General features: G+C 38.6%; 2 protein-coding genes across 4 annotated transcripts in view; one reads left to right on the top strand and one right to left on the bottom strand.

Annotated features, from left to right (window-relative positions):
• The first annotated feature begins 5,646 nt into the window (after positions 1-5,646).
• Positions 5,647-6,493, top strand: LOC120311689 (elongation factor 1-alpha 1-like). Its single transcript, XM_039351478.1, has one exon. The coding sequence runs from the start codon at positions 5,749-5,751 to the stop codon at positions 6,484-6,486; it is 738 nt and encodes a 245-aa protein (XP_039207412.1). The 5' UTR covers positions 5,647-5,748; the 3' UTR covers positions 6,487-6,493.
• Positions 6,494-11,033: 4,540 nt separating this feature from the next.
• Positions 11,034-23,015, bottom strand: part of ARHGAP26 (Rho GTPase activating protein 26) — a 266,440-nt gene continuing 254,458 nt past the window's right edge. For 2 of the 3 annotated variants that reach the window (XM_039351429.1, XM_039351447.1), the window contains 2 exons: positions 21,160-21,251; positions 11,034-12,965 (listed from right to left, as the gene is read on the bottom strand). In XM_039351429.1, the coding sequence (XP_039207363.1) occupies positions 12,877-12,965; positions 21,160-21,251 (181 nt within the window). In that variant the 3' untranslated portion in view covers positions 11,034-12,876. Of the gene's footprint in view, positions 12,966-19,084; positions 19,863-21,159; positions 21,252-23,015 lie in introns of those variants that run through there. The other variant, XM_039351437.1, reaches the window with a different exon arrangement.

Raw genomic sequence — 23,015 nt, 5'->3', positions numbered from 1 at the left:
AATAGGAGACCATGAGTTGTAGTCCTAATTTAGGCATGAAAGCAGAAAATAGAAAATAGGAGACCATGAGTTCTAGTCCTCATTTAGTCATGAAAGTCTCCTGTCCCCATGCAACACAATCCATCAATAAGTGATTCTGGCCATTTCTTGCATCTTCTCAAACAATTGATCAGTTTGACAGTTCTTTCAGCTTTGCGATTTGGAAGATAACTGTGAAACGAATTGAACAAAAAAGGGCAAGGCAAATGTTGGACTGAAGGTACATTTGGATGAAAAATTATGCTGAGATGATTCTGAGTTACATAATAGGTAGCTCATATATATGTCATTTGGCCTGCTAATGGTTTATGACCTGCTTTGGTAGCTGAAATAAGATCCAGTAGCTGTAATAAATCAAGGCATTTGAAAAGCTTGCAGCATGGAAAGGATGGTTGACAATTAAAAAAGAAATGCAACAGATAAATGTTTTAAAACATAGAATGTATACATCCTAGCAGGGTTGCATATGGGGATTGTGTGCCAAAATTTGCCAGAAGGTGGGCAAAGTGTCACAATCAAATTCTTGTTATATGTGCCAAAGGGGAGGAGCTTGGATCATGACATCTCCACCCCCAGCCCAAATCTTGCAGATTTGGACATATCCACAAACACACATACCCTGCAGACAAGCCCGAATGATAGCATTAAGATACTAGAGTTTTATCTAATTCTTCTGAAAACATGAAACCTATACGTTTGGTTTGCAAATAAATCAAACCAAAGCATTTGAATGCAATTCTTATGAGAGGGAGGGGACAATACAGCACAAAGCCGATCTGAGAGAAATATTTTCCTATCAGCAAAGGAGAAGAACAGAAAATCACCCTGGATTTATTATGTTGAACTTTGCTCTTAGGCAAATTAGGTTTTATAAGAAGCAGTTGCCTAGGGAATAGAGAGTTTGTGCAGGTTTTCTTCAAGAGCAACAGAGCCAAAATCAGCAATTTAATCTCAGCTTAAATTCTGGAACACATTCCCCTCCTGCTGCCTTGTCCTAGACCTGTGGTGGTGAACCTATGGCATGTGTGCTACAGGCGGCATGCGGAGCCATCTCTGGTGGCACGTGAGCCATTGCTGGGCCGAGCTGCTCCCTCCTCCTCTCTGCGCATGCGCAGTCTGGGAATAGGCGAGAGGCTATAAAAGGAGCAACTTTCTGCAGAAGCAGCATTTGCTGGAGACAGCTTGAGAGCGAGCACGAGTCGGAGTGGACAGCGAACAAGTGAGCAAGCACGAGCTGACAGCTTGGTGGCCACGCCCACTCGGTGGCCACGTCCACCCAGCACCCGGCGATGTATAAGTGGGTTTTGGGTTGCAGTTTGGGCACTCGGTCTCTAAAAGGTTCGCCACCACTGTCCTAGATAGAGAAAAATAGCTTGCTGACAGCAGAACCTGTCCCTCTGCCCATGGCTACTAGCTTTGTGCGTCAGCGAGTTTTAGAGCCGAGGTGCTGTTGCCAAGCCTCTTCTCTATGAGGTTATAAACTAGAATAAACTTCATTACCTGAGGGGGGATTTGCAATAGGCAGTAACTAGGCCCTGCCTTATGAAGCTTTCAGAAAGGCTGGTTTAAGTTACAAGCTCTTTGCCAGTTATTATTATTATTATTATTATTTGTCGTTCTTGCTCAAATATTTGCTTCAGTAGCCAGGGGAAAAAGAAAAAGAAAAGTAGAAGTTTGAAACAGAGAACAAAACAAACCAAACCAGGAATTCGGTTGTTGTTAATATTAAGGTCTATTAAAGTCTAATTAGCAGAAGCTTCTTAAACTACACTTGCTTAAAGCTTTCCAATTTCACTAACTGAAGTCATTAAAATATAATGCACCTTCTAATCATAACATAACATCAGCAAGGGAGTCAGACACCTCTTTGTCTCTGTTTTAAAGCTGTTGGTTTAAGATCAATATTGCAGGGCCCACGCTGGGAAATTTTTGCATGACCATCTTTCAAGGTCCAGTCAAGTCTTCCCACGCCCTCGCTGGGAAAAACTGAGAAAAGAAACTTGCAAATGTTTTCTAAAAACCCACGTGCATTTCCAATACGTTATACATTGTAACAACATATCCCATTAACGTTAAAATGACAATCAGTATTAAAATCTACAGTGTGTAACTGAGAACTCTATCCACCCCGAATGAAACAGGAAACAGCCAGGTCTTAACCACCTTCCTAAAAGCGGGCAGAGTCAGCACCAACCATATGACCTAAAGTCAGTTTGGTTTAGTGGTGAAAATACTGGCCTACAAACCAGGTGAGGGTGAATTCTAGCTCCACCTTAGGAATAAAAGCCAGCTGGGTGACTTTGGCCAGTCACTCTCTCTTAACCCAACCCACTTCATAGATTTGTTGTAGGGAAAATAAGAAGAAGGAGGAGTACAGGTAGTCTTCAACTTACAACAGTTCGTTTAGTGACCATTCAAAGTTACAACAGCACTGAAAAAAGTGATTTGTGACCATTTTTCATAGTTATGACCTTTGCAGCATCCCCATGATTATGTGACCAAAATTCAGATATTTGGCAACTGGCTCCTATTTGTGATCATTGCTGGGTCCCAAGGTCATGCTTTGACAAGCAACGTGAATGGGGAAAACAGATTCACTTAGCCACCAGGTTACTAACTTATCAACTGCAAGGGTTCACTTAACAACTCTGGCAAGAAATGTCACAAAATGGGACAAAACTCACTTAACAAATGTCTCACTTAAATTTGGGGCTCAGTTGTGGTCTTGCAGGTGAGTCACAGTCAAAACCGTTTGGGCAAAGATGCAGTAGGTGCTCAGGGTACCTGAAGGGACACAAATAAAGGCGATAGAATTGCACAGCTGCTCCTGGCATTGCATCTGAAAGGCCTTGGTGGGGTCCGCTCTTGTCTGAATAAACCTGAAGGTGTTAAGGCTTTCGAATAGTTCCCTGTTTCCATACTTGCTTTGCTTACGGAACAGAAGATCAGGTATCCCTCTCCTCCTGCTAAGCCCAGAAGTTCCTAATATGAACCAAGAATGGAAGTGTATATGTGTGCATGCACGTATGAGTGCCTGTGTGTGCTTCAAAACATTCAAGATGGCCACCATAACCATGGTATACTTAAAAAGGATAGGGCTATGATGGCCTATTCATGGCTACCATCTTGATTTAAAAAAAAAAGGAGCAAAGTCCTAAATGAGATGTGCAGACAGCCTTTTAGCCATGGATAAAAATCAAAATCCATTAATTCTGGCTCACATTGGCCCAAATTGTTGGCAGTGATGATCTAGATTCAGGGCATTCTGGAGATGGGTGAGCCAAGCAAAATGTCCCAGCCGTCTAAGTCATATGGCACACCACCTATGTTGCATCAGCTTCCATGGGTTTTGCTTTTTTTTCAGCAAACAGCAAGGCAAACAACAGGGAGAGGCTGGCTAGACTAACTGGACTTTGGCAGGGTTAATTTTAGCTCCGGCATTATCTCTAGAAGATCAACAAGGAGAGTGTGCGCTCTGCTCCCAGAATCTCAGCCTCGTTTGCTTTACCTACAGATGGACCTTGTGCACCGCATCTTTCTTGGCAAGGCTGCTTTGTGCTGAAAAACCTCTTTGCAAGCCACGTAAGGGAGGCACAGTGAATCGAATGGGTGCCAGATATTACTCCCCTATGAATAGCATGCCACACTTCTCCTCCAACTGCATGGATACATACTGCTCTCCTCTTGCCACAGCAGCACAGTCAAATAACACTGTTTAACTTCCCAGAAAGCTAGCTCTTCTACCACCACTACCCCTCCAATTCTCACTCAAGTAATAATGGATGATCTCAGTCAGCAGAACCTGAGCCTATTGTGTTCGCCTGGGAATCACAAATGACTCAGTATTTTGTTGCCCTTGGAGTTCAGCAGCTCCTGATCGATGCAGCATTAAGAGAGGCTGCGCAGGCAGAGTCTGGAAAGGTCAGTGGCTGAGTGACTTCTACTAGAGGCATAGCTCTGATACAGAGCCAGATGCTTTTTTCAGATGAGCGACTAATACAGCAGAACCAACCAAGGTGGAACTTTGGCCAAGATTCAAGAAGAAAAAAAATCACCCGTAGCTCTTTTAGGAAGCTCCTCAGAGGAATACTTAATATGTAACCTAGAGGAGGTCTATGGATATGGCTAAAAAACAGGTGCAACCCCCCCCCCAGCAACTTAAAATCTCCCAGTCTTACATGATGGTAAGTCTTGGTGTCTTGGGACAGTGTCCAATTTTTAGTCCTTCCAAAACAATTCCATTACGGCTTTGCAAATGACTCTCTTGAATCCACATAATATGGAAGAATCAAATATTTCCCCACCCAGAACAGGGGGAAAAAAATAATGCAAGCCATAATTCTGTGTCTCTCTCTTTGTATATATAGTCGAAGTCTATGTACTAAGCTTTTTTTCAGAGATATTTCTGGAAGGAAAAATGTCATCAGGTTTATTTTCCTTTGTAATATTTCCTTAGCTGGATAAATAAACTATGTCAGAGACAGAAAAGCTGCCAGACATAGTCCCTTGTGAGGAGTGACTTGACAAAAGGGCTTCTCAGGAGCAATGAGGTAATTTCTAACATAAGATACACGGGTCCCATAAATCTTGCACAGACAGTGCTACATGCCCATTCAGCCTGGGATTCTTCTGGAGCAACTGAAATAATGGATGCAAGAAAAAGGCTCAGAGTAGTATGCTGCTAACTTTATGTTTGCCCTTGCATAAGACTGGCTCTGAGGTCAGCACAGTTCATAGAAAATGCCAATTTCCATTTGCAAAAAGACAGCTAAAATCCCCCACGCTCATCAGCTTGCCAGGAGGCAATTGTTATATTATCAATTAAAGCAGTGTTTCTTATGGCTGGCTGGGGAATTCTGGGATTTGAAGTCCACCCATCTTAAAGTTTCCGAGGTTGAGAAACACTGAAAGCTTCCACAGGAATATGTTTCTCCAAGGATTTTCAAATTTCACAAGTTTTTATTTAAGTTCCCACCAGTTCTTTTCCAAATCTGGCTTCTCTTGACAGACCTGCAAGCCTTTTTCCAGGGACTGGACAGGGAACAAAATCTTACCATAGCATTTATGTGAACTATTTACTGCAGGAATGCCTGTGACACCCTAAATATTATTAGGATAATACTATTCCTCACTATTTCTTTTTGTCCACTTTTCCAGTGCTGCCTTACGGGTGCCTGTGCATTTCAGAATTACATCCCATGCATTTAATGAAGTATAAGGAGACCTTGATTTATGACCCCAATTGAGCCTAAAATTTCTGTTCTTAAGCAAGACAGTTAAATGACTTTTGCCCCATTTTATAAACTTCCTTGCCACAGTCTTAAGTCTGCAGTTCGCAGTTGTTTAACTGGTATCATGATTGTTAAGTGAATCTGGCATCCTCATTGACATTGACATTGCTTGTCAGATTGCAGAAGGTGACCCCAGGACACTACAAGCATCATAAAAACATGCCAGTTGCCAACAGGTCAAATTTTGATCATGTGACCATGATCGCTACGGATTTGCCGCTGCTTCGGAGGACCTTTATTGGAGCCGACGGAAAAGCCTTATCTAACCACCCAACATGGGAAGGAAAAGACCCACATCAACGTTGTTGTCATCGGACATGTTGATTCCGGCAAGTCTACCACCACTGGTCATCTGATTTACAAATGTGGTGGAATTGACAAGAGGACCATTGAGAAGTTTGAGAAGGAAGCTGCTGAGATGGGTAAAGGCTCCTTCAAGTATGCATGGGTATTGGATAAGCTGAAGGCAGAATGTGAACGTGGTATCACTATTGATATTTCACTCTGGAAATTTGAAACCAGCAAGTATTATGTCACTATCATTGATGCTCCTGGACACAGAGATTTCATCAAAAACATGATTACTGGTACATCTCAGGCTGACTGTGCTGTCCTAATTGTTGCTGCTGGTGTTGGTGAATTTGAAGCAGGTATTTCCAAGAATGGACAAACCCGTGAGCATGCCCTTCTGGCCTATACTCTGGGTGTAAAACAGCTCATTGTTGGAGTCAACAAGATGGATTCCACTGAGCCACCTTACAGCCAGAAGAGATATGAGGAAATTGTCAAAGAAGTCAGCACGTACATAAAGAAAATCAGCTATAATCCAGATACAGTGGCCTTTGTGCCAATTTCAGGCTGGAATGGAGATAACATGTTGGAACCTAGCTTTAATATGCCCTGGTTCAAAGGGTGGAAGGTGACTCGTAAAGATGGTAGTGCTAGTGGAACTACACTGCTGGAAGCTCTGGACTCTATCTTGCCACCAACTCGTCCAACTGACAAACCTCTACGCCTGCCACTTCAGGATGTCTACAAAATTGGTGGGATTGGTACCGTTCCAGTCGGTCGTGTGGAAACTGGCATTCTAAAACCAGGCATGGTAGTAACAGTCCTGGGGAAAGGTCACAAGTCACTGTTTTCAGTGTTGTTGTAACTTCAAATGGTCGGTAGACAAATAGTTGTAAATTGAAGACTCTGTAGACCAGGGGTCCCCAACCCCCAGTCCATGGATCAGTACCGGGCTGCAGCATGCCAACAACCAGGCCGCACAAACAAGCAAAGCTCCATCCATGGGAAGCAGGCAGCACCCAAAACCACACCCTGTCCGGTCCACGGAAAACCTCTCTCGGTGTAATCGGTCCCTGGTGCCCAAAAGGTTGGGTACCTCTGCTGTAGACTGTAATTCACGTTTTTTTTTAAAGAAATCAGTCTATAAGATACCAGAAGACTAATTTTTATTCTATCTTTAAAGACTTTTTATTGCCTGAATGAAGCATAAGGAATCTTTTTTTTTTTTTTTGCTGTAGCCATAAGCCATCATGAATTTATGCTGATTTCATTGCAACTCTAGGCTTCTCTGGATTCCAAATTTATTTTTAGTTCAACAGTATAATTAAAGGACACACCATAAAAGAATTTTCTTTTTGGCAGTGATGAAGTTCTGCAGGCCTTCTAGATGGCGTGTTTTCCCATTGGAGAGAAGTTACTGAAAATCTCCTCTTGGTTCCCGTGGAAATGCCAGCTTGGTTGGGGGTTCAAATGGGTTCTATTTGTTTATTTTTGAAATAGATGAGCAAAAATAGCTGTTCCAACTTTTATTTTTAATAATCCTTTTATGTGGCAAAGGGATTTTGGCTTTCCCAATAGAATAGAAACCACAGAAGTGCAATGAATTCTAGTTCCTGTGACATAGAAAGTATGCATTTTGTTTGGAATGTATTGTGTCTTCTACTGTATGTGAGGTCTGCTGTCAGGTGCAATCCCCAAGTATGATGATAGATGCTGCGGAGAGACCCTAGGCTGCAAAATTGATATAATATTATGTTATCTTCAAACATCTCGGTGGCTTTTTTAGTATAGAAGGAATGACAACTTGACAACTGGCAACTTCACTTCATTATACACATTCATATTAACTGAATTTGAAGAAGCTTGTTATAGAACAAAAATTATGCAGAATCTAGCCAGAGCTAAAGCTGAAGCCAGTTTTGTCCTTGTCTGTACACCATTCCTTCTTGGTAAGATTTGCAAAAAATAGCCCAGTTCTATTTTCTCTTCAGCTGAAGGTTGACTCAGCCTTCCATCCTTCCAAAGTCAGAAAAATGAGGACCCAGATTGTTGGGGGCAATATGCTGACTCTGTAAACTGCTTAAGAGAAGGTTGTAGCGGACTGTGAAGCGGTGTGTAAGTCTAAGTGCTAGTGACTCTGCTTCTCAAAGATTTGTGGCCTTGGTTAAGTAACAAGCTCTTTTCTTCCTTTTACTTTAATCATTCTGTTGGGAGAATTCTGTTCATTGTATATTTTTAAAAAATGAAAAAATAAATGTTGCTTTTATAAACACAGAAACATATGATAAAAAAAAATAATGTAGTTATGCTTTTTACAAACATGCCAAAACCTATCATCTCTGTATTAGAAACTGCATATTATCCTACGTATGATTTTTTAATATTAACTGAAATGAAGAAAAAGATTTGCAAAACAGTATCCATTAGATTACTTTAATTAAGAATTATGAAACATGCTCTTTAAGTTATCAAGTGTAATTGTGCACTGTAATTATTTGATATAAATATCGCATGCTTTAAATTACCAATTTGTTATTTAACCAGTGTAATTTTTTCTGGATTCCCCCTCCCCCACCATCTAAAGCTGCAAGATAATGAAAGGAAAGTTATGTTAGTCATACTGCTATAGATAAATATTTACACCAGAGGAAACTGCCACAAATAACCACAAAATTCCTACTCAATTTGGAAAACAAAATATCTCAGCAATTTATTTATCAAGCTGTGTTGATTTGAACATTATACTAGGATAAATCCAGAAATACATCTCCATCTGGAAAGGTGAACAAGCAATGTTGCCAAAACATCTGCCTGGGGAAAAAAAAGATGTCTGAAAATTTTACTGATTTAGGTATTTATTTGTCCTGATTCCAACCTTTATGACTCAAATAGGTAGAGATGCTCTATTTGAACTTTTTATTGGGCCCAGATGTCCTGCTATTGAAAACTCAACCCCCTCAAATGATTACTGATTACTTGCCATGATTCCTTTTTCTATAGCTTCAGAAGCACTTTGCTTTGGGACAGGAAAAAGGACAAGGCTTACACAAGGTTCTCCTGCTAGAGCAGGGGGCTGGACTAGAAGATCTCAAAGATTCCTTCCAGATTCTATTCTATTCTATTCTATTCTATTCTATTCTATTCTATTCTATTCTATTCTATTCTATTCTATTCTATTCTAAATTAATTCTAAAGTCCTTTCTTGTTTTGATAGATCAGACTAGAAAGAGTGGAAGAGAGACCTTGAATCTGCTAACTAATTAAAAAAAAAAACCTAAAGCAACCTAACTCTCATAATCTTTTATAATCAGCAGAATTGAAAACGGTGGATAGAAAAAACGGGAAGCTGTACCTTAGTACCACTGTGAATCCTTCTTTAGCTATTTTCCATGTTTACAGATCCGAAACTGGGAACGGGACTGGTCCAGTCCTAAAGTCCATGGGGGGAGGGGATACATGCCTTTTCCTTACTAGTCCCTCAAGGTGAAATCTAGACTCTTTGTGATATATAAAAGAAGTGTTATAAATTCTGAGATTATTGGGGCCAATAACTGTGGAGGCACTCTCTGCCTTAGGATAGCAGTCTCTTAAAAAAAATATCTGTGGGTTGAACAATGTCCAAGTTAAAACTTTACACAGGTCCTTGAAAAAGACTTAGCCTGAAAAAATGTAAAAATATTTGTTTACTTAGTGGAATAAGCCTTAATCAACTTTGGTTACCAGGCTGTCAGTATCAAAATAATGCAGTCCCTGAGCTATGTTGATATGTTAGATGCCTTTTTGGACAGTGTATCTTTTCAGTTAAGTCTTTTCAACATAGTGTATAAAGTTCAGTACCAAAGTACTATTACCAAAAAGCATATTTCTTAGGATTAACTTACGCCATCCAGGTACAAACAGGATTCCTTGCATTTATACCAGTTCTTGTCATACAGTGAGCGAAGAGCATGTAAAGCTTCAAGGCAGCTTTCAATAGTAAATAGAAATAGAATTTATTTGGGCATAGACTAAAGGCTGATAGGAGGCAGGTTTTAAAATATTGATATTTTTGCTTTCAGAATGTTTCACCTCTTTCTGTTTCAGTGTAATGTATCTTGCAGAGAGGAAAGAAGATAAAAATTATGTATCTCTGGTTTAGTAGTTTAGTTTGAGTGATGGCTATAGTAGATATGTAAAGTTTCTATGGTTGATAGTCCGAATTATTATGAACTAACATAGTTACAGGCAGTGAAGTTCAAAATATTGTAACTTATGTAGATTAGGTTTGAAGTCTTAATAAAAAATAATTCCTTTATTAAGAATGCAGATATTATACTCAGTCTCACCTCGAATTGCAAGATGGGCCATAAATAAATTTAATAATAAATAAAACAAAAAATCAATTATATTTGTCATTAAAAATGAATCCTGGAATAATAATGTGCGGTGGCAATATATGATACTGCTTTACATCTACTGAGTTTAATAGATAATATTATTTAAGTTGCATACATACTGCAGTTTCTGAGGGAGGGAAACTTATTTGCTATGAAAAAAATAAACATTCTATTGTTAAATTGCTTTTACTCCCATTGGGCAGTGCCTCAAGTGTGAGAAATAAGTATATGGGGTAGTTAGGTCACACTCAGCTATATGCATTTGAAAGCAAGTGGGCTTGGAAGAGAAATGAGAGGATGTCCATTCCACTTTGTAACGGAATGTAAAATCATTTCTCGGTTCTGTAGAAGTAAAAACATATGAAATGGAAAGATTTCTGGAAAAAAAATCAGAAATATTGTTATAACTGCATTCCACAAAAATGCTTGAAACAAGCCAATTCCAAATAATGGATTATGAATCTTTTTAATATACTATAGTTAAGATTAGCCCTGGATTGTCAGAATATTAAATGGGGATGGAAACCACTAATCCACTCATGGAGAGTGCGTAAGACCTAGACTCACTCTTAATTGTTCCCATCATGTGTATAGGTGAACGTGCATGCTTTATAAAGAGACAGGCAAAAAAAAAGTGATATGTGGATGATAATGATGACGACAAAGACGTGTGATGCTGCCCTTAGGAATCTGAAATGCCTATTAAATGCAGCCTCAAAATTCAAACCGAGATGCAACTTGCATACAATATGCATGTCAGTTGCTCAGTAAATACAAGACCTTTGAAATGAACTAAGCATTAGAGGAAATTATACCTGTTATTCTCTTTCAAAAGCTTTCAAGAAATAATCCTTAAAACAGATTAAAGATGTGCAATTCTTAACATCTGCTGCTGTACAAAAAAAGTATCAAATGAAATTGAGCAGGGAAGGCTACGTACTCCACCTCTGGTATACACATCAGGTTTTACTCGAGCATCCTTTGTTAAATACTTTTCAAATGTCCACCGAACATTTAATTACACTTCCATTAAAAATCAGAATATATAAAAATCTTTTACTTCAACATATTTCAAATTGTCATATTTACACTTCAATTTTAAAACAAAGGTCAGTGAAAAATACAGCTATGTTACCACTGAACAATTTAGGATTAAATTAAAAAAATCACATATTAAACCAGAAACTTGTCTATGGCCACGAATGTATGAAAACAGATCTAGGCAGAAAAAAAAGCATAAAATTCCAAGGTAAACACTTCTATTTAAAAGAAAATACAAACACACTATCAGAAATGTTTGGCTTTCAAATAACACGATTTTCCTTAAGTGTAAAATCTACAGCTATGAAAAATAATGTACAATATATCTGGAGAACAGCTTCAGATAAAGGTTAGTGTGCCTTAAATAGATATTTCACCAAGACAGCCTTTACTGAAAGACGTCAATTAGGAAGTCGAAAAACTTAAATTGTAAGAGTGTGTTTGTGTGTTTGTGTGTGCGCACAAGTTTTAACATTGTTACTACATAATAAATACAAACTTTGAAGAGAATTGAGGGTGCAGAGCAACTGCAGCCTGGACAGGCCAGTCTACTAAATAAACAGGAGCCAACACAGTAGAGAAGTAATCAAGATCCCCAAAATTGAGAAATACTCTAGAAAATGTGAGTGCTTGTTTCTACAACTTGTGCTGGTGACAACAGAGAGAACACAGGTCACTTGCTTTTATAATATAAACAAGCTCCTATTTCATCTCTATGAAGGATAGGCCTGTCTGAAAAGATTGCAGGTATTTCAGCCAGACCTTTTAAAAACTGTTTGATTAAAAGAGTGAGAAAGTTTTCATGAGCTTTGGTCCAAAATATGACTTGATTCATAATGCTGATGATTCTTTTTTTTGGGGGGGGGGGGGAATGACAAACACTATGCAAGCAATATGGAAGCTGAGTTGGGGCAACTGGACTTATTTTCTTGTTGGTTTGAGGCATTTGGCTGCCTTCCAGACAACTCTATCTAGATGACCAGAATTTTCATCAATGTATTACAAGCCGTGAAAATATTCAAATCTGGTTCCATGTTCTTGCTTTGATATTAACTAAGTAAAAGTATGTGTATTGCTGCCTATTGTTTTTTGTCTATATGCAGTGATGCATTTCTCATTGTAGGAATTATTTATATGCTGAGGATGGAGTGAACCCTATCAAGGACAGCCAGGCTCTGCAAAAGAAAGCCATTAGTGGCTTGATCAATACAAACATTATTTTTACTTGCTAAAGATAAAAGGGACAGACATGCTTTCTCCCCAGGAAATTCAATGTTTGTTTTTGCCAGGCAGTGGAAAACTAAATCTTTGTCCTTCTGATCTCTCCTGGACGCCGACGTATATAGGACACCAAAAAGCTACTTCTGCAATTTCTGTCTGTTTTTCTTTTCTTTTATCTGTTCTTTTCTTCTTTTCCTTTTTTTTTGGGGGGGGGGGAGAATGTATACCTGTGTGTATGTAGAATTCCAGTTATATTGTCTCCAGTAATCATGCTCAATTTAAGCTACTATATTTACACATATCATATTAATATCTTGCCTAGGACAAAACATAATTTGAAATGTGGCATTAACACTTCTCACAGTAGAACACTCTCCACTGAAGCCCTTCATCCTCGCTAGTTTCTTCTCCAGCTTTGTTTGCTGCATTTTTGTGCAAACAACACATTACATAAAGAGAAACATACATTTTTATTTACATGAACATTCTTCTGAACAGGTATCAGAGTCCTTCACCTTGCTTTTCACAGTTGTAAATAGCAAATGATCTACAATACTCTAATCAGTTGTCATGGATACCATGTAAAGCTCAGCAGGGTTGTTTATGAACATGTCCAGTTATAAGAACTCCACATAGTTCTCAGGAATCAATCCTATTTTCCCATTCAAGGTCCCTTCCAACCAGCCAGGTTCTTGAGATGGATGAACTGGAAAGATATAGGCAGGTTATTACACTTGTAAATCTGAGATTTTAAAAACAAAATCGGATTTTTTCTCTCTCAATATATATGTAAGTGGCTGAAGAAAGAAGAAGGGACAGAGACGCCACACCATTTTGTCATGCCTTGGGGCTTTATACATTGGGGTCTACAATCCAGTTTAATCCTGTGGGGATGTGTTCTCTCTCAGCTCTCAAAAAGGCATGGATATTCTGGTGATCTGCATTTGCAAATCTGCATCCATCTGCACTTTTAATTCACACATGTTGCTGACCTGCCTTTCAGAATGACCCCAGAGGTCAAAGCATACCTAAGAGGCATGCAAGCTTACAGCAGTTTTCCAGATGTTGTGAAGTACTGTTTGTCCACCAGTGGAATGCTCCATCTACTGGCTGGTTTCAGAATCTCAAAATCAAGCCATACCTAAGCTGATAGTGAAGAGCCACAGTTTCTCATTTCAAATTCTCAGTTGAATCCACCAATTCTAGCTGGAACGTGAACTCATTGGTGCTATTATAGTCTAAGGAGCAGTTTGTTTTCCATAGGATACATTTTTTTCAGCTCACCTCACCTCACCTCACCTCTCTGCATGTGTGTTTCATCATTACATTTTTACCTGAAACCAGGACAAAACAACATGTACAACTGATCTTCCCTCTCCCCCCTCCACACTTCATAACACTGTAGGCTTTTCCCTTACCTTAACAGAACTATTTCCTAGAATTGGTGGATGCACAGCTTATACCCAATTTTATCTCATGTCTCATCATTGCTACTCGGAAGGATTCCTGTTCAAGCTGAATGCCCTATCAGCAAGCTAGCAATCTAAAAGGGCAGGCAAGTCAAGGGATTATAGACACAGGTTTATTAATATATTGCCATATCCTAATGCTCCCCTCACATCCAGAGTTGTATTTATTTATTTTTATAAAGAATTTGCTTTCCCTAAGCAAGTTAGTGCTATAAAAAGGTAACACACAGGAAGAGAGAGTGGACGGGTGGGGAAAGAAAATGTTAGCATTTTATTGATTTTCTGTAGAAGAGAAGATAACGTTATGGTTGTTAAGTCATAACCAGAAAGGGTTAGATGCAGTAGGGAACAGTTTCTGTGAGTGGGTGCAAAGTACACTTGGCAACTGACTCACAAGGTCTCATCATATTGTGACAAAAACATAGATAGGCCTAAGAAAGAATGGCTTTGAGAATGATCATCCCTGAAAAGGTTAAGGGGACACGAAAGGATTGCAGTTTCATCTAAACTGATCTTGTTTTTTTTATTTTTATTTTTTATTGAAAATTTTTAAAATTTTTACAAATAGGGAAAAGAAAAAATAAAAAACAAAAAACAACCCTACCCAACCACCCCAACCCTCCCACTCCATCCCCCACAACCTTCCCAGAGCTGAATATAGGCTTAATTAAAATTTCTAAAAATCTTAAAAAGAAATTAAAAAAGTATAAACCATAAATATATGTAAATACATTTCATAAACTTATAAGATAATTAACAATAATATATATGTAAAAAAGAAAAGCATAAATATTAAAAAAGAAAAATGCTTAAAAAGAAAAAGAATAAAAGAGAAAAGAAAGAGGAAAAGATGTATATATATATATATAAAAAAAGAAGTAAAATAAGATAAAATAAAAATAAGAAATATAAGAAAAGAGAAGAAAAAAAATACAATCTATAAAATATTGAGATTTATATATAAGTTATTGAAAAACTAAGTAATATTTTTATATCCAACTTATGTTGTATAAAATCTATCCATTTTTCTCATACCGCAAAAAACTTCTCTTGCGATTGATCCTTTAAAAAAGCCGAAATCTTTGCCATTTCTGCCAAATAAGAAACTTTAAAAAACCATTCTTGCAAGGTAGGCAAAGATTCCTTTTTCCAGTATTGCCCTACTAACAACCTTGCGGCTGTAATTAAATTTAACATCAGTATAACCTCCTTAACTAAAACTGATCTTGTTAATAAACAGGTGGTGATCTGGAACAGCTCATGGATTCTCTTTGTTAATTGCCGCATAATTGTGGAACTTCCTCCCATTGATTTGCTATGCTTTCTTTCTTTCCATCTTCAGATGCACGATGAAAATATACAAACACACATTGTGCTCTGAACTGAACTTGTGGGCATAGCTCGAGTAAGGCTAGATGGAGAAGGAGATGGGACAAGGTCTTCCCTCTTTCTATTACTCAATGTTTTGTTGATTTATAGCCACATTTTTCTGGTAAGGAATGGAAGCAGAAGAGATTTTACTCATTTCTATTTATCACTTGAAATCAGGCATTAATGTCTTTTTTTCATTTTACAGCTGAACCACAAATGTATTTTAAATATTAAAGACATGTTTCTTTTGTTCAGCATGGAGTTTATATAATTTACAGCAGTACTTTAAAAAAAAAAGTTTGTTCTCAACTACAGGAGGACACAGATTGAATTACAGATAGGCCTTGATTGATGATCGGTCGTTTAGTGACCACAAAACCAGAAAAAGGGACCTGTGACCTGGATTCAAAGTTCAGACAACTGCTCTTCCACCCCCCACCCCCCCACCCCCGTCCCGCAATCACATGTCTGCATTTTGGGTGCTAGATATCAGGCCAATCTGTGGCTGTTTGCAGTGTCTTGTAATTACATTCTCACCAAGTTTTTATGGGAAAACAGCATTTACTACTGATGTCTTGCCCCAAATGCCCTATAGCAGTGGTGGCTAACCTATGGCACAGGTGCCAGAGGTGGCACTCAGAGCCCTCTCTGAGGGCACACGTGCCGTTGCCCCATTCTTGCCTCCCCCGTGACCCCCTCCTCACCAGCAGCCCCCCTCGAAGAGAGTCACCCCCAAGCGGAGCAGTGCAGTCAAGGACATGGCAGCCAGGCAAAGTAGACAAGACTCTGTCCTCATGCCCCATCGTACACAGTTGATGTTGCAGGGCGCAGGCAGAGGGCGTGGCCATGGCGCTGCTGGGCAATCTGCGGCAGGCCCTGGAGGCGATGAGTGGCCCGTGAGCAGGTGGAGTGTGGGCAGGGCAGGGGGTGGGACCAGTTTTTGGGCACTCGGTCTCTAAAAGGTTCGCCATCACTGCCCTACAGAGAACAATGAGTTTGCTTTCCGATTTCAGTATTCACTTTCTCACTGCTGCAAAAATGGCCATAATATCATGTATGTCACATGGTAATGTACTTAACCACCCTCACAACTTACAAATTGTGACTTCAATTATGATTGTAAATCAAGAATAACAGCATCCCTCTTGAATACAGAAAAGCTCTGGATCATTCCTGGATGCTCACAGTTATTACCTATCTTTCAAAGCTTGTCCAGGCTTCCTGATTTGGAAGAGGCAACCATTTTGGCTACCATTTTGGCTTCCATGCTTTTCCTGTCAATTTAGGAAGTCCAAGCAGATGAAGGAATACCTTTCTTGCAAGACCCACTTGCAAGACCTACCGGACCAAAGGTTTACTTTTCCAAGCTTTCGGAGCCCATCCTCAGGGGACTTCTCTCTCTCCAGAATGTGTGACTGGAGTGTGTTCCAGAATTTAAACTGAGACACATTCTGGAGAGAGAGAAGTTCCCTGAGGATGGACTCCAGTACAAGTCTGAAAGCTTGGAAAAATAAATCTGTGGTCCCAGTGACTGACTTAGATTAGATCTGCAACATTATCCTGGAACATGTATATTTGCCTTCTTGTCTGCTGAAGGGAGAATAAGAAACATAGGGAATAAGCAATAAAGGGCCCAGAACAGAGGAACAATCGTACAGAAATACTAGATAAGAATTCATCATTTTCCCACACTTTTCTATGCCAGAAGAGAAAGGCTTCACCTATCTCTATGTTCTGCAGTTAAGAGCTGTGGTGGTGCAGTGATTAGAATGCAGCATTGCAGGCTAATTCTGCCAACTGCCAGTAGTTCAATTCTCACCGGCTCAAGGTTGACTCAGCCTTCCATCCTTCTGAGGTCAGTAAAATGAGGACCCAGATTGTTGGGGGTAATTTGCTGACTCTGTAAATTGCTTAGAGAGGGCTGTAAAGCATTGTGAAGCAGTATATAAGTCTAAAGTGCTATTGCTATTGCTATCTCTCTTAATTTCTTCAAGGATAATTTGGTCACTCTACTTTCAATGGCAAATAACCGGCATCTCCAGGGTTAATAGAACTTCAAAGACTAGCTCACGAACAAAGAGATTTCCCTTCACCTAGTCCACACAGCTTACAACCTAAATTTTGAAGATGAAGAGACCAAAGAAGAATAAAATTAAGAAGAATCCTTTAATCATACATAGCTTTATGACTTTTGGTGGGTTTTTTTTTTCAGGAGGACAAAGTCGCAGCGAGAGTTCATCCTCTTTATTCATATTTCCTCGAAAATATCGCCTTTTCTGTAGCACTGAGGTTTAATTTCCTTTCCTTTCCCACTGTGGCTATATCGTAAGCTAAAAGTCCACTCTGTGTTATAGTTCTTCCTACAACCTCTCTTCTTTATCATCCTCCTAGTCTTTTTTTAGCTTTCTGTATTTATGTAGTTAACAAGCCTTAGGAAATTATATTCCTGTTTATGAAAAACACTAATGACAACATGGTTACATAAGCCTGCCCATTCAGGAGGAGGAAGGCAAAAAGGAAGGAAATATTGTCAAGAAGCCATTGCTGTTTCTATGCAGATAATGTAAAACCCACTCTTGGGAGCGAACAGGACTGCATAGAAAAATCTCTTGCTAACCTGCTCATTAAAGAAACTTCCTATAGTTGTGTTTCATAAAGCCCTTCTTCCTTTACTTCCTTAAATTCTAAGAAGACATTAAGCACAAGGACAGCTGGGAAGCATCAATCAAGACATCAAGAGAAACACCCTTGGAAAGATGTGGAAAGTAATGGAGTCATCTTTGTTTCTCAGGGTAATCTTAGATTAAATTCTCTAAACCTAAGGCAAACAATATACATTAGCACAAGAAAGTAATTACACTACGACACCTCAGTCTGAATTGTTATTAAGAAATAATAGCTTATGAGTCAGTATTCAATAAAAATAGAGATCGGGTGTTGATGAGTTGGCAACTATACGTACTATTTTGTAAATTAAACACACTATTTGTTCTTGATAAATTAGCCTGGATTTCTCTTTCAAAAATCTTTTGAATATTTCCAACTTTCAAGAGTCAGAGAAGTCAATAAAGGCTAATACTTAACCTTCTGAAAGAACTATTTCTTTTCTTTAAAGATAATGCTTCCTGCAGCATCTACACTTAATTTTAAAATCGTGCATATTCTGCTACCCTGCTGTGTAAAAATCTACTGGTTTAGAACCAGAATAATGCTTGAGTAATTTGAGATTTATAAAACCAAAAAATACATGGGCTGGGAAAGCACTTTAAAAACCTTTGGTGCTTGCTTATTTTAAATAGCAATATCATTTAGACTTATATACTGCTCCATCGTGCTTTACAGCACTCTCTGAGCAGTTTACAAATGTCAGCATGTGGCCCCCAGCAATCTGGCTCCTCATTTTACTGACCTTGGAAGGATGGGAGGCTGAGTCAACCTTGAGCCGGTGAGAATCGAACTGCTGGCAGTCAGCAGAATTAGGCTGCAATACTGCATTCTAACCATTGCACCATCACAGCAGTTAAATATTTCAGTAAGGCTCAAAGAGAGGAGCATCGGCTTCAATAATCAATAGATTTGTCCTCATATTCAAGTGATCCTGAGATCAGATTGGCAGCATTTAGAAGAAGGTAGCAAGATTATGGGGACAGGATTCTTCAGGCATTATTATGGTCTAAGCAAATGCAGAAATCAAAAGATGAAAGATGTCTCTGTGACAAGTCATACTGGAATTACATAAAAGTCTGTGATCTGTCTTGAGAGATACTCAAACTGCTGTCACCAGAAGTGGTGGCCAAGAAACTTCAAGTTGGAGATTAGAGAGAGGAATGTAATTCCTCTCATCTTCTTTACACAAGCAGCTAGCCTATTTCTACTTCTTTTTAGAGTAGGTCCTGTATGGTTATATCATAATGTCTCTTGTAATTTTGGGCTCAAAGAAATTCTGAACTGTAGGCTAATCAGGAAAAAAGATACAAAGAGTGTCTTGTATTATTGCTTCTTTATAATTATTTATAATTATACAATGCATAATTATATACAATAAATACACTGTAAATATACAATATATAATTGCGGCAATAACACAATGATTTGATTTCAATCACTTTAACAGTTAAAGAATAGAGGCAAGGTGAGGAGGGTTTTCTTTTAATGAAAAAAAAGAGAATGTGTCCACTGAGGATAAAATTCTTTTTCTTGAATCACATTTTGGACCCAGGAGTGAATCAGGATCAATTACCCTAATCTGTTAACAGTATCTCACTTCCAGTACATGAAGGAAGCAAACATTTTCTTCAGAATCTTAACTTTTATGAAGACTCCAATGATAATCCCGCCCTCTCCCCAATGTATTTGTTAGACTTTTCTACACACATACACACACACACACACACACACACACACACATTAATTTGCAGAAAAGTCTAACAAATACATTGGGGAGAGGGTGGGATTACCATATATAGATATAGATTCTGACAAGATTACTTCTAATCTGCATGTTTTCCTATTTTCTATCCTTATCTGTACATTGTTGATATTTCATTTTATCAGATGTATGTATAAAAGCAAAGAAAATGAGGAAAAACCCCACACTCAAAAGAACCCTTTTCCGAATGAGAACTGAATTGTGTAAATATTAAACATTTTGTTTCAATATTGAACCTAGTTTATTTTCCATTCTTTTTAAAGGTAGCCAAGCACTTCTTACAGCTAATCAAGCAAAACAAAGGAGCACTTCTTTCTGAGATTTAGACGTTGATCTATATAAGAGTGAAACAAAGAAACAGTATTCGTATCTTATAAAACCATCTTAAAATATTAACCAGAGGAAAATCATGTGACCATTCAAGGAATAACATATAAGACCTTCTCTCTCCCTCTGTGTGTGTTTGTATGTATGTGTGTTGTGTATGTGTATCTGTAACAAGTATATTTCATAAATGTGGAGAGTCTTCCAAAAAAACTATATACAGACCTTTATTGTATCTGAGGTGGAGATGCCTGAGAACCACGTGCTCTCAAATCCACCTCCTTTTCCTTGGTTGTGTGTCCCTTTGGGAATTGTGTGCTGATGAGGAAACTGAAGGAAGGGCTCAGACCAAAGACAAAATCATGAAACTTACATTGCTGCAAATTCAGCTCTGTCTTCATGAATCGCTGGCGATAGCTCTGACCTCTACCAGCTGCTAATTACTTACAGAATTCACTTGACTTTCTTGACCAAAAATGCTTGCATTGCAAGCAAGAGATATATGTTTCCTCCCATGCTGCCTTTTCTGGATGTCTACCTCTATCCCAATATGAGCAGTGCAGCCCCATGTATGCCTTCCTTCCACAAAGGTATATCTAGGATGGGAAATTGTGCAGAAAATCCCAGCCGTGTTGTACCAGAGGATTCGAGGCTATACTAAAAAGCGGTTGTGCATCCTATAGGTTGTCCACCACTTCTTTTTAAACATTCCCTCATGGCTGAGGCTGTTGGCTGTGAGACCATTTGTGGTGGGCTCTATTTCATTGGCAGGGTTTTTAAACTAAGGCTGGAAGGCTAATTGTTTTGGCTGCTGTAATTTTATCCCACATTACGGATCCGGCAGAGGGTTGGATTTTATGTCCTTCACAAATCTATAATTCTGTGAACACTGTTAAATGTAACTTGCATTATGATCTAGTGGTGTTGGAAAAGCTGCTCTAAAAATATGCATTTCGCTGGAATATCCAAATGTTCAGACCCGGGAATGAGATGCTGCATATTCTGGGTCTCCATTTCTCTATATTGAATGCCTCCCTTCATCCCTAGAAGTTTTCTCTTTAGTGAGTCCAACTCAGCATTTATTCTTATAAAAGAAACCTAACTATCTTTCAGTAACAAAAATTCAGACTGAAAATAGCAGTGTCAGAAAGCAAGAAAGTACTTTTTTTTCTTTTATCACCAGTTCTGATAGGATCAAATCTTAGATTACCTTACTTGAAGTCAAACACAAGGTTTTAGCACAGGGGGCCCATCTTCCATCCCTTAAAAACTTTTCGTTCCACTGAAAGGAATAATTTGATACTCACCATTATCAAATATGGTCCCTGCAGTGAAGGACAGCTCTGAGTGATGCTCTGCTTTACAAGCATACAAGGCTCTAGCTTTGCGGCATGGAGAACTGTGAAAACAGTAATAATTTTAAACATCAGAATGAAGATAAGCTGATACATATTTACGTGTGCAAGCACAAACATTTCTCAATATTTCTTCTGGCAAATATTTGAAATGTATGTCAAATCTACCAATCAGCAAAATGCAGAGCTGAAGGGGAAAAAAACAATCAGAGTAGAGAAAAATGAAGAACATTTGAGACAACAAGCTAAAACTTAAAAAGGCAATACTTCTTCTTCAAACCATATTTCAGCATTCTGGAAATCCTGCTTAGACTTATCTGCAGTGTTTGAGATTCACACACACACACACACACACACACACACACACACACGAACACACATACTGTTGCCCAACAGAATGAGCAATAGCACCTCAGAGAATGTCCGAAATATGTGAAAGGCAAATCAGAGACAGAATACCAGGAATGCAAATTCTACAAAGCCAAGTATTATTTGTTCTTTGGAGTAGGAATTGCTGATAAAAAAAAAAAAAAGTCAGTGGCTTGACTGAAACTAATGCAGCTAAAAACTGGTACAAACAGCTTTTCCATGCTGCAACAGCCTTGAATTGAAGATTTGGTAAACACAGGGGTGGGTTTTTTGGTCATTTCTTGAATTACTGTTATCTTAATCACTAATTCATCTGCTGTAGATTTTTAACTGCATCCCTTAACTGAACAAGTTATAACTTGATGAAATAGAAGCCAGTAAAGCTGTATAGTGATCCATAGGTTGACTATTTATTTAATAAAGTCTCAGTTCTTAATACATCATCTAATAATACAAAACTTATAAAAACAGCATTAAAAACAACATATAATAGTGCCAGTAGAAAACAATGTACATGTAGGATAAAAATCAGGTGTACCAGCAATAATGCTGTAGTGGTAGGTAGTGTCTGTGTTTTAGAATCAACCATCAGTAATAAAACCAAAACCAAGCAGTTGAGAAATAGACCACAGACTAGTACTTGGCAGAGTAGCCATGAAGGCCTTAGAAAAGATACTCAGGGGCCTTGATGCGCCTTTATTACCTGCAAAGACCAGAATAGTGTAAGCAGTGTAAGCAATTTTTACCTGTTCATTCTATGTAAATTAAAGTTGGATTTTGATGAAATAGGATAGAAAGAGTATTGACGCTTGGGAAGTCTGGTGTTAGAATAGGTTAGAATTCTTTACTGGCCAGTGTACATACAAACAACAGGATGAGATAGTAGGAAAGATGAGAAGATGAGAAAAGATGAGAAATGAGAAGATGAGAAGGATAATAGCAATACAGCCTTTATTTACGTGGGTAAATATCTTTAGGCCTAAGACAGCGCTGTGGGAATTAGGTATTCATCAGAGTGATGGCACAGAGGGAAAACTATCTGTCTAGTTGTTTTGGCATGCAATGCTCTATAGCGGCGTCCTGAGGGGAGAAGTTTAAACAGTTTATATCCGGGATGTGAAGGGTCTGTTAGATATTTTTCCAGCCCTCCTTCTGGTTCATGCAGTATACAGGTCCTCAAGGGAAGGCAGGCTGGTTGCAATTGTTTTTTTTGTTTTTTGGGAGAAAATTGTTGGAGAAGACTCTTGAGAACACCATGGATAGAACAAAGGGATAATTGAAAAAAAAAACCCTATGCAGAGTTCTTACTTGAGGCAAATAATCAGGCCCAAATTATTCTACTTTGGACATATAATGCAAAGACCCAGCTCTCTGGAGAAGGCTCTGGTGCTGGTAAAACTGGAAGGAAAGAGAAGAAGGGAAAGATCAGCAGCAAAGTG

Source organism: Crotalus tigris, unplaced genomic scaffold (genome assembly GCF_016545835.1).
Source record: "Crotalus tigris isolate CLP2741 ecotype Arizona unplaced genomic scaffold, ASM1654583v1 scf7180000017568.12009008, whole genome shotgun sequence".
In the NCBI taxonomy this organism is placed as follows: Eukaryota; Metazoa; Chordata; class Lepidosauria; order Squamata; family Viperidae; genus Crotalus; species Crotalus tigris.
This window is presented reverse-complemented; position numbering and strand designations above follow the sequence as displayed.

What these genes read in the sequence shown, in the direction of transcription:
- LOC120311689 (XM_039351478.1), top strand. Translation starts at nt 5,749, where the DNA reads ATGGGTAAAGGCTCCTTCAAGTATGCATGGGTATTGGATAAGCTGAAG.